General features: G+C 34.8%; 1 protein-coding gene across 5 annotated transcripts in view; it reads right to left on the reverse strand.

Annotated features, from left to right (window-relative positions):
* Positions 1 to 5,825: 5,825 nt before the first annotated feature.
* The window catches only part of EXOC1 (exocyst complex component 1), a 60,864-nt gene continuing 48,253 nt past the window's right edge, over positions 5,826 to 18,436 (reverse strand). For all 5 annotated transcript variants that reach the window (XM_060012492.1, XM_060012490.1, XM_060012488.1 and 2 more), the window contains 6 exons: positions 17,877 to 17,953; positions 17,122 to 17,350; positions 13,394 to 13,577; positions 11,304 to 11,503; positions 8,663 to 8,857; positions 5,826 to 6,998 (listed from right to left, as the gene is read on the reverse strand). In XM_060012492.1, the coding sequence (XP_059868475.1) occupies positions 6,846 to 6,998; positions 8,663 to 8,857; positions 11,304 to 11,503; positions 13,394 to 13,577; positions 17,122 to 17,350; positions 17,877 to 17,953 (1,038 nt within the window). In that variant the 3' untranslated portion in view covers positions 5,826 to 6,845. The remainder of the gene's footprint in view (positions 6,999 to 8,662; positions 8,858 to 11,303; positions 11,504 to 13,393; positions 13,578 to 17,121; positions 17,351 to 17,876; positions 17,954 to 18,436) is intronic.

The following is an 18,436-nucleotide window of genomic DNA, read 5'->3' on the forward strand; positions in this document are numbered from 1 at the left end:
CAGGGTAAAAGAAAGGGCAGCACTTTGAGAGGAAGGTTATTGTTGTGTGGAATATCAGCTCTGTTAATATTTGGCTTAGACCCTGAGCAAGTCACTCGATCTTCTTTGGCTCCAGATCACCATCTATAAATGTTCAAGTTTTATTATATATCAATAAAGATATATACACACATATATGTGTTTGATTTTATGTTTTTAAATTAAATGTTGAACTAATATAAAATAAGATTTATAAGGTATATGTAAGGTATAAAGTGTCATGGTACAATGAAATCCATGTAGCCACTACCCAGTTAAGTAAAAGAACTTGACAATATGCCTTTAACATCCTGTCCCCGGGGCTTCCCTGGTGGCGCAGTGGTTGAGAGTCCACCTGCCGATGCAGGGGACACGGGTTCGTGACCCTGTCCGGGAAGATCCCACATGCCGTGGAGCGGCTGGGCCCGTGAGCCATGGCCGCTGAGCCTGCGTGTCCGGAGCCTGTGCTCCCCAACGGGAGAGGCCACAACAGTGAGAGGCCCGTGTACCGCAAAAAAAAAAAAAAAAAAAAATCCTGTCCCTGCTAGGTACCATAAACTTCCCTTCTTGGTCCCTAATCAATCACTCTCCAGAATTTTATGATCATTTCCTTGCTTTTCTTCAGTTTTACCACATTTGCAACTCTAAACAACATATAGTTTAATTTTGGGTTTTGAACTTTTATAATAATAGAATCATACAGTATGTATTCTTTGATTTTTTTTTTATCTGACATTATTTTCCTGGCATTTATCTGCACTGTTGTATGTAGATAAAATTCACTATTTTTCACTACTGTATTGGCATATAATGAAGATACCTTAATTTATCCATCTACTGTTAATGGACATTTGGGATATTTGCAATTTTTTGCTATTACAAACTGTACTGATAGGGTCTTTGTTAAGACTTTGTGCTAATGCCTAAGTACGAGTCTCTTTATGGCAGTGATTCTCAATCCACACTGAGTACCAGAATCACTGGGGAGCTTTGAAAAACTATAGATGCCTGCCCTCCACCCTGGCTCAGCTGAAATTTAATGTCCCAGGCATCCGTATTACACAAGCACACCAGGTGATTCTAACGTGTAGTTTGGATTCAGATTGACTGCGTTGGAGTACAGACTTAGGGGTGGAATTGCTGAGTCATAGGTTACACTCATCTTTAACTTCACTAGACAGTGTTAAATTGTTTAAGTGATTATACCAACTTATGCTTCCTCCAGAAGCATTTGTGTTCTGTTGACCTCACATCCTTTTAAATTTAATTTAAATTCAATCAGGGAAAACATTTCCCTAATGTCAAGTGAACGCTTCATGTGCTTATTAGTCATACTGTCACTTTCTTCTGTGAAATGCCTGTACGTTTTTTTTTTTTTTTGTCCTTTTTGTCTATTGGTTGGTCTTTTTCTATTTTTGCTGCACCGTGTGGCTTGCAGGATCTTACTTCCCCGACCAGGGATGGAACCCTTCCCCGCTGCAGTGGAAGCTCGGAGTCCTAACCAGTAGACTGCCATGGAATTCCCTGGTTTGTCTTTTTTGTTTTAAACTGATTTTTAGGAGCTCCTTATAAGTTTTGGATGCTGATTGTCATATGTGTTGCAGTTATCATCTCTCAGTTTGTGGCCTGTTGTTTCATTTTCATGAAAGATGAACACAAGTTCCTAATTTGGACATAGTCAAATCTATCAACTTTTTTTCCCTTATGATTTGCATTTTTGCATCTTGTTTAACAAAATCTTTCCCATTCCTGAGGTAAAAAGATACTCTCTTAAGTTCTATAGTTTTACATTTCACAATTAGGAATCCAATCCATGTGGAATTCATTTTGTACATGGTGTGAGATAAGGGCTCGATTTTTACCTTTTCTCTTATGGACAACCTGTTCCAGCACTATTTATTCCAAGCTTATCTTTCCCCCATTGATTTGCCATGCCACATCTGTAATAAAGCAAGGGTCTCTATTTGTATGGGTCTGTTTCTGGACTCCTGGTTTTGTTCCACTTGTTTATTTATTTATTTATCTTTGCACCAATACAATGCTGCTTTAATTATAATTCTTGATAAGGAAATTCCTTCTACCTCATTCTTCAGGAGTGTCTTGGCTATTAGCCTTTTGTTTCGCTGTATACATTTTAGAAACAGCTTGTTGGGTCCTACGAAAACCAACCGAACCAAAACAGTTGTGACTTTGACTGGAACTGCATTGAGTCTTTAATCTCCAAATATTTTTGGGATTTTCCCGTTATCTTTCTGTTTTTGGTTTCTAGTTTAATTCCACTGTGATCTGAAAGCAGACATTAGATAATTTATATTCTTTCAAATTTATTCTGAACCATTTTTTATGGTCCAGAATGTGGTCTATCTTGGTGAATGTTCCGTATGATCAGGAGAAGAATGTGTACTCTGCTGTTGTGGATGAAGTAGTCTATTGATGTCCATTATCTCCATTTGATTGATGGTACTGTTGAGTTCAGTTGTGTCCTTACTGATTTTCTGTCTGTTGGATCTGTCCATTTCTGATAAAGGTATACTGAAATCTCCAACTATAATAGTGGATTCGTTTATTTCTCCTTGTAATTCTATTAGTATTCGCCTCACATATTTCAATGCTCTGTTGTTAGGCATATGCATATTAAGGATTGTTAGGTCTTGCTGGAGAATTAGCCTCTTTATCATTATGTAATGCCCTTCTTTATCCCTGATAACTTTCCTTACTCTGCAGTCTGCTCTGTCGGAAATTAATATATCTACTCCTGCTTTCTTTTGATTAGTGTTAGCATGGTATATTTTTTCTCATCCATTTGCTTTTATTCTGTATATGTCTTTATATTTAAAGTAGATTTCTTGAAAACATATGGTTGGGTCTTGTTTTTTGATCCACTCTGACAATCTCTGTCTTTCAATTGGTGCATTTAGACCATTGACATTCAAAATGATTTTTGATATAGTTGGATTAATAGCTACCCATATATGTTACTGTTTTCTATTTGTTGCCCTTGTTCTTTGTTCCTAGCTTTGTCATTCTTTCTTTTTCTGTCTTTTGTAGTTTTAACTGTGCACTTGATATGATTCCATTTTCTCTCCTTTCTTAGCATATCAGTTATACTTCTTTTAAAACTTTTTTATTGTTTGCCCTAGAGTTTGCAATATACATTTACAACTAATCCAAGTCTTTCAAATAACCCTACAATGTATCATGGATAGTAAGAGTAGCTTATAGTAATAAAATAATCCTAATTCCTCCCTCTCATCCTTTTTTATCACTGCCATGATTCATTTCACTTATACATAAGCATATTTATATATGCATAAATAATTGAATACATTGTTGCTATTGTTATTTTGAACAAACTTATCTGTTAGATCAATTAAGAATAAGGAAAATAAGTTTTAATTTTCCCTTCACTTATTCCATCTCTGATATTCTTCCTTTCTTCATGCAGATCTGAGTTTCTGAACTGTGTCATTTTCCTTCTAAAGTTCTTTTAACATTTCTTGCAAGGCAGTTCTACTGGCAGCAAATCCCCTCAATTTTTGTTTATCTGAGGAAGTCTTTCTCTCTCCTTCACTTTTGAAGAATAATTTCACAGGTTACAGAATTCTAGGTTGGTTTTTTTCTCAACACTTTAAATATTGCACTCCACTTTCTTCTTGCTTGCATGGTTTCTGAGAAGTGGGATGTAATTATCTTTGTTCCTCTATAGCTAAGATGTTTTTTCCCCTCTGGCTTCTTTCAGGAGTTTTTTTATCTTTATCTTTCATTTTTCTGTAGCTTGAAAATGATATGCATAGGTATAGTTTTTCTGGCTTTCATCCTGCTTGTAGTTCTCTGAGCTTCCTGGATCTGTGATTTGGTGGCAAACATTGATTTGGGGTTAATTCTCAGTCATGATTGTTTCAAAGATTTCTTCTGTTCCTTTCTGTATTTCTTGTCTTCCTGGCATTCCCATTACAAGCACATTATACCCTTTGTAGTTGTCCCATAGTCCTTGGACATTGTTTGTTTTTTTTAAAAAAATCTTTGTTCTCTTCGTGTTTCAGTTTTGGAGGTATCTATTGTGATATCCTTAAGATCAGAGATTCTTTTCTCGGCTGTGTCCAGTCTGCCAGTAAGCCTATCAAAGGCCTTCTTCATTTCTGTTCTTGCATGTTTTCTACTTTATCCACTAGACCCCTTAGCATATTAATCATAGTTATTTTGAATTCCTGATCTGATAATTCCAACATCCCTGCCATATCTGAGTCTGTTCTAATGCTTGTTTTGTCTCTTCAAACTGTTTTTTGCCTTTTAGTATCTCTTATAATTTTTTCTTGGTAGTCAAATAATGATGTACTGGGTAAAAAGAACTGTTGTAAATAGGTCTTAGTAATATGGTGGTGAGGTGTAGAGGGAGATGAAGCACTCTATGGCCCTAAAATAAGGTATCAGTCTTTTAATGAGCCTGTACTCTTGACTGTGAACTTTACCTGTGCTTTTCAATGCCCTCTCCCCCTTTAGGTGGAAAAGGATGACTAGAGTGGGCTGAAGTTGGGTATTTCTCTTCCATTCCATGTGGAAGGCTTGAGCCAACTGGATTTGGGTATTTCCCTTCTCCCAGATCAGTTAGGCTCTGGTTAAATAATTTCTCCTGACAGCAGACTTTGTTAAGAGTAGAATATTCTGGCATATTTCGAATTGGTTCCTTTTTCCCTCCCTTTGCTAGAAGCACAAGGGAATTTTTCTCTGATATTCAATGTGAGAACTTGGTAGAGCTATAGGAGGTAAAACTCACAAAAGTTTTACCCCCAAAGACTGTGTTCCCCCAGAGTTTTTCTCTGACTTATCTACACTCATCTCCAGCAAGCTGTCAATTACAGTTCTTTTTCCTACTTTAGCACTGGTTCCTATGGAGGTTTCAATAAGTTGTAATTCTCCCTGTTCTCCTATTAATCTCTCCAACTGTGGCAGTGGTTTGCCCTGTGACCTTGCTTCTCTTACAGATCTAAGAAGTTGCTTTTAAGTTTTTTCAGCTTTTCACTTGTTGTTAGGATGGAGAGGTGACTTTCAAGCTTCTTACTTGCTGGACTGGAAACTGGAAGTTTGCACTGAATTTTTAAATTTGGGAATAACTCTCATTTCTACCATGTTATGTGTTCTTATCTGGAAACATGAAATCATCCTCTACTTATTTAAGCCTTTTAAAATATCTTTTAATAATTTTATAATTTTCTCCATAAAGGTCTTATACTCATCTTGTGTTAGTCAGCTCAGGCTGCCATAACAAGATACCAGAGATCAGGTGATTTAAACAACAGAAATTTATTTTCTCATGGTTTTGGAGGCTGGAAGTTTGAGATCAGGGTGCCAGAATGGCTGTGTTCTGGTGCTCTCTCTTCCTGCCTTGCAGATGGCTGCCTTCTTGCTGTGTCCTCATATTGTAGAGAGAGGGCTCTGGTGTCTCTTCTCATAAGGGTACCAGTTCTACTGGATCAGGGTCCACCCTTATGACCTCATTTAACCTCAATCACCCCCTTAAAGGCCTTATCTCTAATACAGTCACACGGCAGGGCATGGTTAGGGCCTCCATATAGCAATTTTGAGGGGACACAATTCAGTCCATAGCACATATTTCGTTAGACTTAGTCCTAAATACTAAATGTTTTTAATGCTATTATAAATGCCTTTATTTTTATTATTATACTTTTAAGTGGTTTATGGTAAATGGACATGTAATTCATTTTTATATACTGATTTTATAAGAACTTGCTTTTATACAAATGATAGCATGATAGATCTAAGAATAATACAACCAAATTTTAATTTTTTTGAAAACTTCTTTATTTTAGATTCACTGCTACACAGAGTCACATAATCCTCAAATTCCAAGTTTACAACTGATCATCACAAGATCCCTATCCATATATACATTAGTTAGAGGGAAAAAGTTCTATACAAAATTTTAGTAGTAACATTTGTAAGGAATACTGAATTAGTGAAAGCTGAAGAACTCCCAATGCATTACACATAGGATAACCACTCTTTTTTTTTTTTTTGGCGGTACGCGGGCCTCTCACCGTTGTGGCCTCTCCCGTTGCGGAGCACAGGCTCTGGACGCGCAGGCTCAGCGGCCATGGCTCATGGGCCCAGCCGCTCTGCGGCATGTGGGAACTTCCAGGACCGGGGCACAAACCCGCGTCCCCTGCATCAGCAGGTGTACTCTCAACCACTGCGTCACCAGGGAAGCCCAGGATAACCACTCTTAAATATAAGAAGCGAGGCAATACAGGAAAATTTCCTGGACAGTCTGGAAAAATGATAAAGGCATTTATGATGAGATAAATTGCTTTAATTATTTATTTTTGGCTGCGCTGGGTCTTCGTTGCTGCATGTGGGCTTTCTCTAGTTGCAGCGAGCAGGGGCTACTCTTCATTGTGGTGCGCAGGCTTCTCATTGAAGTGGCTTCTCTTGTTGCAGAGCATGGGCTCTAGGGTGTGCAGACTTCAGTAGTTGTGGGAAACGTGCTTAGTTGCTCCACGGCATGTGGGATCTTCCTGGACCAGGGCTTGAATCCATGTCTCCTGCATTGGCAGGCAAATTCTTAACCATTGCACCACCAGGGAAGCCCGAGATAAATGCTTTTAGTACACAACCTATTGGGCAAATGAAACTGCCACATAGGTTGGTACTTTCGCTTTTGAATATTTGTGGTATGGTATTACCCATTTATCTGACATTCATACATAATATTTTAAGTCTGGTTCTCAAAACGGTTGCTTGATGTTTTTGAATAGTGTCTGGTGTACTCAGAGTGCTTTTTTCATTTATCTTTTCTTCTTTTGTAAGGTTTAGTGGGACTGCGCAATGCTGGAGCAATAGTCCAGAATGTCCTGAATAGTGAATTCCATTGTAACACCAGATCCAGGATAACAGCGAGCTATCAAACCTTCAAAATGCTTGTACTGGCGTATAAATTCATCCTGCATGGAGTGCCACACCACCTATAATAAAAATGAAAATAAGAGTCGTTAAACTATGAATGGAAATAATACAGTCAAGTATGTAGAAATAATGTCAGGATATATTCTAAGGATTTAGAATAATAGTTAAAAACATACATTCTGGAGATAGAAACTGGTTCCTTCCACTTATAAGCTTTGTGACCTTGAGTACATTACATCATTGCTCTGTGCCTCAAGTTCCTTATCTGTAAACTGGGGTAATGATAATAATACCTTCCTCACAAGCTTCAGGTGAGGTTAAATGAGTGGATACACGTAAAGTGCTCAGAACAGTGTGACACAGTAAGCACTCATTACATCTAGCTGTTATTATATTTACTCCAATATCGAACACCGATGTGGATATGCACAACTATGTATGAAACTAAGACTAATGATTAAATGAAATGCAACACTGAATGCCTGAATTTCATTTCATATGAAAGTTTAACAATTTCTTTATCTAAAATTGATGATGCAAAACACTGCTTGATGCCATGGAGGACACCAAGATGAGTCAGACCAATCATCTGCAATCAAAGGAATTTATAATCTGGAAGTGGAAATCACGATGCAGACAACTATCAAGATAGAATCTGATACACACATTGACATATGAGCTAATATTAATAGGTTATATTTATTGACTTATTTCATATCAGCACAGTACAAAGTGCTTTATGTATACATTATCCTTTTTAAGTCTCATGACAACCTGGTGAGGGTGGGTACTATGAAATCATCCCTATCTGCCAGTTGAGGGGATTTTTCCTTATAAACCCTAAATCTCATAAACCCTAAATTCCTAATAGACAACTTAAGATGATTTACTAAACAGTTTTACTTACACTTTTTTGCTTCTCATCTTTTAGCTCATGGTATTTCATCCACCTGGAAGGCCACTTCTCCTACTTTATCTGTTAAGTTAGTATCTGACTTTCAGAGGCTAACACAAATGCTTTCCTTCATGAAGCCTTCCATGGTGTTAAAATCAGAATTATTCTCACTCATCTCTGGGCCTTTTAGTACGGCTTATAAAGAATGATGGCTCAGTTGGCAGTTTAAATCTGACTCTACCATTCATTAGCTATAGGATCATGGTCATATTACTCCACCTCTCTTAGCTTTGATTTTCTCATGTATAAAATGGCAATGACAGTAATAGTAGTGGCCAGTATACAGGAGAGGTATTATTTCTACTTTTCAAATAAGGAAATTGAGGCTCAGAGAGGTGAAGTAATTTGCCCCAAACCATGAAGCTTTATCTGAAGCCAGATTATAAAACCATTTCCAGCTCCAACCCCTATGCTCAGAATCACTCCACTGTACTATACAACATTCCATTTCCTTGCCACCCTCAAAACTAAAACAAAACAAAAAAGCAACGAAAAAACCCATCCCCAAACAAAAGAAAAACAACTTAATGCCTCAAAACAATAAGAAAGAAATACAAAATAAACAGGAATAGTCATATAAACTTATATAAATATTATTCCTTTCTTCCCCTCACAATTCATTAATCTGGTCTGTACCTTGTGGAACTTTCCTCCTTTTCTAATTTCCTAAAATTAGAAAATGCATAGTATTTCTAGAGGAATATTTTGGAGAAAAGCGACATATGTAAGGATGTGCAATCTAGGATGGTTCAAAGAACTAAAGCATACCTGAAGTAAGTTCTCCTCTTCACATAAATGTTTGTCAACCTTCTTGTAGAGGTTATCTAGACCTTTTTTTACTTCCTTTCCAGGATACTCTTTAATAACTTTTCGGAGTTCTTGTTTGTTAAATGCAAGTTGATAGCTTACTTCCTCTTCTCTTATACCCTGTGCTACCCGAGCTTCAACGCCTTCAAAGAAATGCTTCGAGGAAATGGAAAGAAATAATGGCTAAGAACTGCTTTCATTACCACTTAAATTAAAAAAAAAAATCTGATTATAAAATAGTATATATTCATTATGTAAAAATCAGTGTGTGAAAATATAAAGGATAAAATAATAATCAGCTATTATCATGCCACTCAGAGATAACCACTATCAACATTTTAGATTTCCTGCTAGTCTTTTGATGTGAGTACATAAATGAGATTATAATTTTGCACGCTGCTTTTCCACTTAATATTTTATATGTTTTCCCAAAGTATACATTTTAATGGCTGCATAATGTTCCATCCAATGACTGAACTACAATTTGTTTATTCATTCCTCCAGTATTGGGTATTTAATATTTTTCACTCTTTTTTCTTAGAGTTGGCAAAATCTACTCATCCAAAAAAAAAAAAAATCTCTTATAAATACAGTTGTCACAAATAACTTTTATACGTAAGTATTCACCCACATTACTGATTACTACCCAGCATAAATTTCTAGACTATAATTCCTCAGTTGAGGAGTATAATTGTTAAGCATTCTGAAGACTCTTCATATACATACACAAATTGCTTCCCAGAAAAGTTTATATTTATATATCAATCGGTTTATATTTCTGTCAACAGTATATGAGACTTTTACCTTACCATACTATCATCAGCATTAGCACAATTAAAAAACAAATCTTTGCCACTTTAAAAAGTGAAAAAAGTTTGTCATTTTATTTCACAATTCTTTGGCTATAAATGAAGTTAACCTGCTTTTCAGATGCTTAGTGGTACATTCAGAACCCTTGCCCATTTATATGTTGAGGTCTTGGTGCTTTCCTCATTGATTTTAAAAAGATCTTTTAGATTAAATATACTGACATGGTGTTACAAATATTCTCCTCAGGTTGTCTTTTTAATTATAATTGGTCTTTTAATATGCATATTGACTGGCAAGTCTTTATTTGAGCACAATATGACTTAATACCGACAAGCCAAATCCAGTCATTACTTTTCTCTAAAATTTTCTTAGCAATTATTATTTATTTATTCTTATAAATTATTAATTTTTTGACAGTAATTTTTGGACAAGTCTATCCCTGGTAATTTTAAAATTTTGTTTCTACAGAGACTTTTAATTGGTTATTATAACATAGAGGAAATAAACTATTTTTTGATATATTTATCTTGAATCCTATTACTTTACCAGATAAAATAATTCCAACATATTATATACAGGTAATTATAACCTTGACTCTCCTTTGTATATCTTTATGTTTTGGTCTTATTGCATTGGCTAAATCTTCCATAACGATGTTAAATAATAAGGGGTCTATCAATGTTTCTGCTTTAAATTTGATTTCAAAGGAAGTGCCTCTATGTTGCAGGTAAGTATCATGCAGGCTTTAGGTCTGAGACCAACCTTCTACCCTAAAGGAATATCTGTCAGTTCTTAAGTTTTAGAAAGAATTGGTTCTGCATCTGATTAAATGTCTTTTAATCAAAACAATTATTTGAATTATTGACAACAGATACATAATTTTTATTTGACTCATTTCAAGTTAAAAACTTATAGAAGATGACTAATCATACTGTGGACAAAGTTAGTTAGAAGGGTCCATTTAAGCTTCTACTATGTTGCACAATTCTCTAAAACTATCATTTCTCACTTTTTAAAAATATTTATTTTGTTTATTATTTTTTGGCTGTGTTGGGTCTTAGTTGTGATATGCGGGCTCTTTTGTTGTGGCGCACAGGCTCCAGAGCACGTGGGCTCTTGTAATTTGCGGCACTCGGGCTCTCTAGTTGAGGTGCACGAGCTCAGTAATTGTGGCACGCGGGCTCAGTTGCCCCGTGGCATGTGGGATCTTAGTTCCCCGATCCCGTGACCCCTGCATTGGAAGGCGGATTCTTTACCACTGGACCACCAGGGAAGTCCCTCATTTCTCACTTTTAATGATCAGACTTGCTCTGGGGAATGAGAAGTCAAGAAAAGAAGCGAAAAGAAAAGGCAACGAACCAAACAATTTTTTGTTTTCCTTTTATCTTGATAAAGTTTTCAAAATCTTCATCTGAACTAGGGATAAAGGTTAGCCATTTATGAGGTAAGAAATAAAAGTCTGGTATAATGGAAAAACCTAAATCTACGGTTCACCCCCCAGCTTTGCTACTTTCCAGTTATTATAACTTTTCATTTACTTTCAGTTTCTTCGTTTGTAAAATGGGGATAATACCATGTTACTCCACATCACTGTTCATAGGAATTAAAAGAAATAATGTATATAAAACATCTAGCAGTGTCTGGGCACACTGGCAGCTTAAGTATCTGAGTCTCTCCTTCCTTATCCTCCTGCATCAATATATGAGCAAATTTAAAACAAATGTCTGTTGTGTTATTCATATGTACACAGGTTCAAAACCAGGAAATATATACTGAATGAAAATATACTTACATTTAGTTTTTCAAGAGGTTGTCCTAAAGAGTAAATGACATAAGACTGAAGGTGATCTGTGTATTTTTGTTTGGCTTCTTTTTTTTCAGCTTCTAGACATGAGATTTTCAAACGAGAAAGTGTTGCAAAAATATGGTGGAAGTTTTCCATCATGACTACATCCCTGGGCGTCTTCTGGCTTTCATTAGCTACTTTCTCCACTAAAATGAAAACAGAAAAAACATAGTAACATCCTGATATAAGTATAACCATATTTAGCTAGGAAAAATTTACAGGATTTTTTTCATTTGTAAGTTTAAGAAGTAAGCACATTTCTGGACTTAATAGAATAAAATATATTGTATTGAAGGATTTTCACATCTACCTAAACCTAATAAAAAATCATTCTAAAACAGTCCCAAATATATATATATATATATATATATATATGGAAACTTAGTATAGAATAAAGGTGGCTTTTCAAATCAGTGGGGAAATGATGAATTATTCAAAATGTTTAGGACAACTAGCTGGTCCTTTTGAATACACTAAATTTGGATTCTTATTTCACATCTTTCAGACAAACAAATTCTAAATTGCTCAAGTACTTAAAATGTTAAAAGCAAGTAAATAAATGAATATAATCGTAAGTACTAAGAAAAATAAAGTAAATTAAAGAAATAATTTTGTGATAGTACGAACTTTCTAAGAATGGCACAAAACTTAGGATCATAAAGAGAAAGACAAATAAATATGATGAATAAATATTTCAAATAAAATTTGAAAGATCTTGCACAGTAAAACATATCATAAACAAAACTGATTTATAGTCTTTCAGGTTTACAAAGAATAAAAAGATTGATAATACCTAGTAATATTGGGCTTTGATGCAGATGTGACAGAAACTTTCACCAAATGCTCAAAGCACTAAACTGGTATAATCTTTCTGTGTGGCTATTTGGCAAAAGCCTCAACACAGACCCAAAATTTTTGACCCAGTAATTCCATTTCTAATAATTGATCCTAAGGAAATTATTGGACAAGTGTACAAAAATATATGGAGGAAACTGGAAACAAACTAAATGCCTATTAACAAAAGATCTGGTAAATAAATAATGATACATGGAATACTATGCGATCATTAAAAATGATTATGGTTATCTATATTAATAGACAAGGAAAGACGCTAGAAGTATAGAGTCTAGTAGGTTCCAAAACAGTGTGTAAGGTATGATAAAACTTTTAAAATTAGAGAACACACACACACACAATATGTACATATACACCAGTGAGAGAGATATACTCAAAAGTTTAGCAGGGAAAAAATTAAATGTTATCTTTTCATGATTAGATTACAAATTATCCTTATTTTCTTCTTGATTTTTAAAATCAGTTTGCTGATTTTTGGGGGTATGTAATGAGCATGTATTACTTTACAATTAGAAAAAGCAAAGCTACTTTGAATTTTAAAAGAACTATCAACCATACAAACATTCAATCATATAATTTATCTATCTTTCCCCTAAACCTGTTTCCACTGAAAATATGTTATCTATAACTGGTGATATCATTCCACTTCCTGTCAATGTTTTAGCTTTAAAAATTCCTGAATAGATGCAATCAGATCATTTATTTCAAATTAAACAACACATCCACACTGTTTCTGTAACTTAATTTTGTGATCTGACATAGGAAGACGGTGAATTATAGTATTTTAGCATTAATCTACCTTATGTGACACATATGAAAACAGGCCTAAAGAAGTGAATTGATTTGTTTAAGGTTACACAGACATCACTGCTGATCATCTCTGGAAGACTCTTGCTAAAAAGCAATGTAATCCGGGAGATCATTTTTTGTGTTTAAACAATGAATTTCAATTTTGCATAGTGATAAGCACATATGAACCCTAAAATATAAGTGGTTCCTGGTGAATACAAATGGGTTTTATGTATTGCTTATTTTTCAAATTTAAGAAATCTTTAATTTCAGAAAACTTAAAAAAGACTATAGAACATGGAAAATAATGAACATATCTGTCCCCAACTTCTAACATACCAGAAATAATGAAAACCAACCAAAAAATTCTTTAGAATGTAACAAAAGCTTACCATTAACAAACACTCCTCTGATAAGTTTAGTATATGCTTTATCTAGATCTCCACGACGCTCAGCATTTTTAAAGATTGATTCTGCAAGTCCAGCAAACTCTTCAAATTCAGCAACAAATGGGAGAATTCCTACTTTACTCTTCTTTGAGATCTTTACTTCCTCCATTTGCCTTATTTGGTTACTCTAAAGATAGGCAGAACGCAAGGGAGAAAAATAGCCAAGCAACTTAGAAACAGCATATAATTTAAAGCAAATGCATTCATCATAGAGACAGGACATAATTTAATACCTAGAACATTTTGAATGTTTACTAAATAAAGATGAATACAATACGGATAACTAAGAAAAACTATTTCTACAGATTAAAAAGTACATATATTTTACATAAGAAAATAAAGTCAAAAAAATATACAAATTATTTAAAACAAGATGCAATCAAAGCTTGTGAACCTCAGGTCTTTGTTTAAAGTAAAAACAACGAATAAACATTTTTATCATTTACGAAAGATAAGTGTACAGTGATTGCCCATTCTGGGACAGAGCAGATATCAGAGCACACACGGGATTTCTCAAGATTATTTCTGGTTGGTGGCTATGCGGTCAAGTTTGAGAACCATAGCTTATTTCCAAATCATAGCAGCCTAAAACTTGTTTGGATAGAGAAGTTCTGTATTTTTGGGGTATGAGGACAGAGAAGGAGAACAGGCATTTCTACCATGGATTTGCATTATATAATTTTCCATGTATCTATTAGTTACTTATTCTAAATTTGTAAGCAAAGTGCTTCTGTATGATGGTGACAAAGTGCAAAAGGGATGTTTCATATAGACAGAATCTAGACACTTGGGTTCAAAATGATCCCTGGGTTCAATTACGGTTCTGTGTACTTCTCAGGTTATCTAGATCTATTCACAGTAAGAATTACATTGCCAAGTAGTGTTGGATCATTTTCAACTCTTACCTAAAATTTCACTGTGTTGAGGTTTTGGGGGTAAAACCTGAAAACCATATGACATGTGGATTAGAAAAGTAATTGTTCTTTTATTCAATATGTTATTGCAAGTCCCAGTCACAGCAATCAGGTAAGTAAAAGAAATAAAAGGAATCTAAATTGGAAAGGAAGATGTAAAACTCTCACTATTTGCAGATGACATGATAGTATACATAGAAAATCCTAAAGATGCCACCAAAAAACTATTAGAACTAATAAATGAATTCAGCAAGATTGCAGATAACAAAGAAATCTTGTTTCTGTATATTAATAAGGAACCATCAGAAAAAGAAAGTAAGAAAACAATCCCATTTACAGTTGTAACAAAAAGAATAAAATACCTACGAATAAATCTAACTATGGAGGTGAAAGACTTGTACTCTGAAAACTGTAAGACACTGGTGAAAAAAACTGAAGACAACACAAATGGAAAGATAAACCCTGCTCAACGACTGGAAGAATTAATATTGTTAAAATGACCATACTTCCCAAGGCAATCAACAGAGTCGATGCAATCCCTATCAAAATACCAATGGCATTTTTCACAGAACTAGGACAAATAATTCTAAAACTGGTATGGAAACACAAAAGACCATAATAGTCAAAGCAATCTGGAGAAAGAAGAACAAAGCCAGAGGTATTATGCGCCTTGGTTTCAAACTATACTACAAAACTACAGTCATCAAAACAGTATGGCACTGGCACAGAAACAGATACATAGATTTATGGAACAGAACAGAGAGCCCAGAAATAAACCTGTGCTTATATGGTTAATTAATCTATGACAAAGAAGGCAAGAATAAACAATGATGAGACAGCCAAATCTTATCATTTTCAAAGGTTTAAGAGTGCAAATCCATGTCACTATAGTGTGAGGAATCCTGAAAAGCAAACTAAATACAGCTAAGAAATGTACCGGATTGCAGAGTCCAGCTTGGTAGTACTTGATGTGTCAGTTACTTTCTAATTTTATCTCTGGTTCTTGCTAGGCTAACATTTTTAGCACTGTTCCTTGAAGAATAGTTTGGGCTTGGCCACCAGATGAAAGTGCCAAACTCAGGTGCTATCTATTCCACTTTCTGCAGTCATCTGACATTCATGTTTCTGTCTTAATACACAAAGACCCATTCATTACCCATTCATTATGCCCTAGGTTCTGATCTTGTCCCATGTACCAAAACATGTAACACTGAGCAAACACAATCAACCAGACACTGAGAAGATGTGAGTTAAAATAAGACACAGAGAGTGATGACAGTCAGCAGAAGGAACCATCCTTCTCCCTTTGGTGATAAGAGGTATATCCTTTAGAAATACACGCAATTTAGGAGAAAATGAGTTTATACATTTGTCTAGGTTAATTTTGCTTAATTTCTTCACTTCCCACTCTTGAGAGTAACATGAACATTCTTTAATAAACTATTATTAATAACTAGTACTATTATCACCACCACCATTACAAGTGATCCATTAGTAAGCTCTTATTCTGTGCCAGGCAATGTGCTAAGCACTTCTTTTGAACCCATGTCTACATCTACCTGATACTACATCTTACGCTTTCAACAACTATGTTCTATTGGGTTGAGAGGTATTATATAAAGTTATATTTTCCTGATAAAAGCAACAGAACCTTCATATTCTGTAAATATATAGTGTCCTCATGATTCAGTGTTCCAGTTATGTTAAATGGGACTCATTATCTTAGCCTTTGGTAGTTCTTCCTTTTCCTTTTGGCTATCAGCTTGCAATCAGATCTTCCAGGTTTATCATCACCTCTGGAGAAGGCAGGGTAGGGAAGAGGACAAGCCTTAAATGGTTAAATTTCATAATACTTCAAATGCCAAGTGAAATCACTTGGTAGGGAAGGAGGATTAACAAGACTGTTGAGGTGACATTTAAGTTTCTACAGTGGACACAGACTGTTTTTAAACTTTTAGAATCTCAATAAATATTTTTAGAAAGTATAAAAAAGAATACGGATTTTAACTGCCCTTAATATTTTTATTATTCTCCCATTCTTCTATGGCTATTCAAAAGCTGGATTTAACTTAGAGGTTACATAGTAGAAAAATTCAGATAATAAATATCCACTTTTATATACTAAATATATTAATAAAATGAAACTTTTTTTTTAGAACCTGGCCCAGTCCAGTTCATACCTACAAGCTTACCAAAACCTAACAGGAAAAAAAAAAGTTAATGATCTTTGTTCCCTATTAGAAGGAGGAAAATGGTGATTGCCAAAAGTTAACATAAGAACAATTTATTCTTAAAATAAAGCAATATGATTATTAATTAAAGCTATTAAACTAATAAACTAATTTAAGTAAGCAATTAAAATAATCCAGTTATTAATTATCTTATTGGAGTATATTAAAAGAAGCAAAACAATAAATTCAAGTGATAGTTTCAATTGTTTCATTAAATCTATGGTCATTAATAGTCAACTGAAATTTCAGTTACTTAGTGGATCTCTTATGCAGCTGCTGCCTCTATGCCACCTACTCCAGAACTTGCCAAGATTCACAGTGTAGATGGGAAACTAGATGGCACAACACCATCCAACTAGCTCTGTTCATGTAAATTGTAGCCAACACTCTGTTTCAAGGCTTTGGGCAGTAGATCCCACAGTGGAAAGCTGGAAATCTCTTGGTTTAAATACATTTTTTTTTGCAACAATTAGAATTCTAAGTTATTAAAAAACAAACAAAAACAAAACAAAAAAAACGAACTTACAATACATTTATCAAAGTTCCTTTTGACAGTCACTAAAACATTTCCCAATGTAGTACTTAGAAAAGAAGCAGGGTCCACATTTTGTGCAGTCCACACATGATGACTCATTTTGACTAGCATGTAAAGGGAGTTAAAGCTATCGATTTTGTCTCCTAATGCAATCAGGTTGTTCAGTTCTGGCTCAATGCAGCGAAATATTTTAATCATCATTTGGCGAATCATATCTTTCCTGTTCAGAAAACATACAAAATATAGAAGTTATTACAAGCTTCAGGTGTATTCATCTTCAACTTTATCCCCCGGGTATACATAAATGACTAAAATTTGGTATTTCAACTAACACTGTCCAAATATGATGAACTAATTATCCTATAGTGGTTTCCAATATAAACATATTTTTTTGAAGTTAAGTTTTATCACTCAAAGTAACTTGGTCATTTGTAAAACCGGGTCCTGAAATGTACTTTGTGATTTCTGAGAAATACACTGCAATTCAAATGCTACTTCCTACCAGCAAATATCAAAATTGATTGCATTTCTGTGGCTGCTATAGCAAAAAGAGCCGAAGAGCCATAAACAGGACCAATTTTACTTCAGTAAGATGTTCGATAAGACATTGGGCACACAGGCTGATGCTCTGAGTGCTGTCAGTTATGGAGAGTCATGTGAACTCTTCACTGAGCAGCACTCCTTCCTGCTCAATTTAAAGTTTATTTTTTTTCCAAAATAAACAACAGATAGTAACAAACACATACTCAGATGAAACAGGCAGTGGTGTGCCAGCATTATGTTGCCGTGACGACGTTCCTCCATCTAGCTCCTCTGCTTCAGTCTGCAAAAATTATTCAGGTACTTTACATAATAAAAGACCAACAATTTGACTAGTTTATACAGCAATAGCCTGCTCAGTCTTAAAATTCCTAGGAGAGAATATATTATGAGAAATAATGATTTTTAAAGGCAGTATTACCGACAAAACTATACAATTTAGGATGCTGTTTAAGAATGTTCAGGAAGTGCTATGTTCTTAGATTTTATCTTAGAATTACTGTGGCATGAGAAGTTGTGTTTGTGTGTGTGCAATGAGGGGAAAGGAGGAGAGAGAAGGCTGAGGAGGCTCAGAGGAAGCATGGGAATGGAAAGGCAGCTCAACAAAAACATCCAGAAACAACTTTCAAGAGAGAATTTTAAAAATTAAAGAAATCTCAACGATCATTTTAATAAAATTTTGGTATTAAAAAATGCTATCAAAAGTTCTTACATAAGCTAACAAGTAAACATATTAACTACCTGGACCACCTACAACAACAAATCC

Source organism: Delphinus delphis, chromosome 5 (genome assembly GCF_949987515.2).
Source record: "Delphinus delphis chromosome 5, mDelDel1.2, whole genome shotgun sequence".
Taxonomy (NCBI): Eukaryota; Metazoa; Chordata; class Mammalia; order Artiodactyla; family Delphinidae; genus Delphinus; species Delphinus delphis.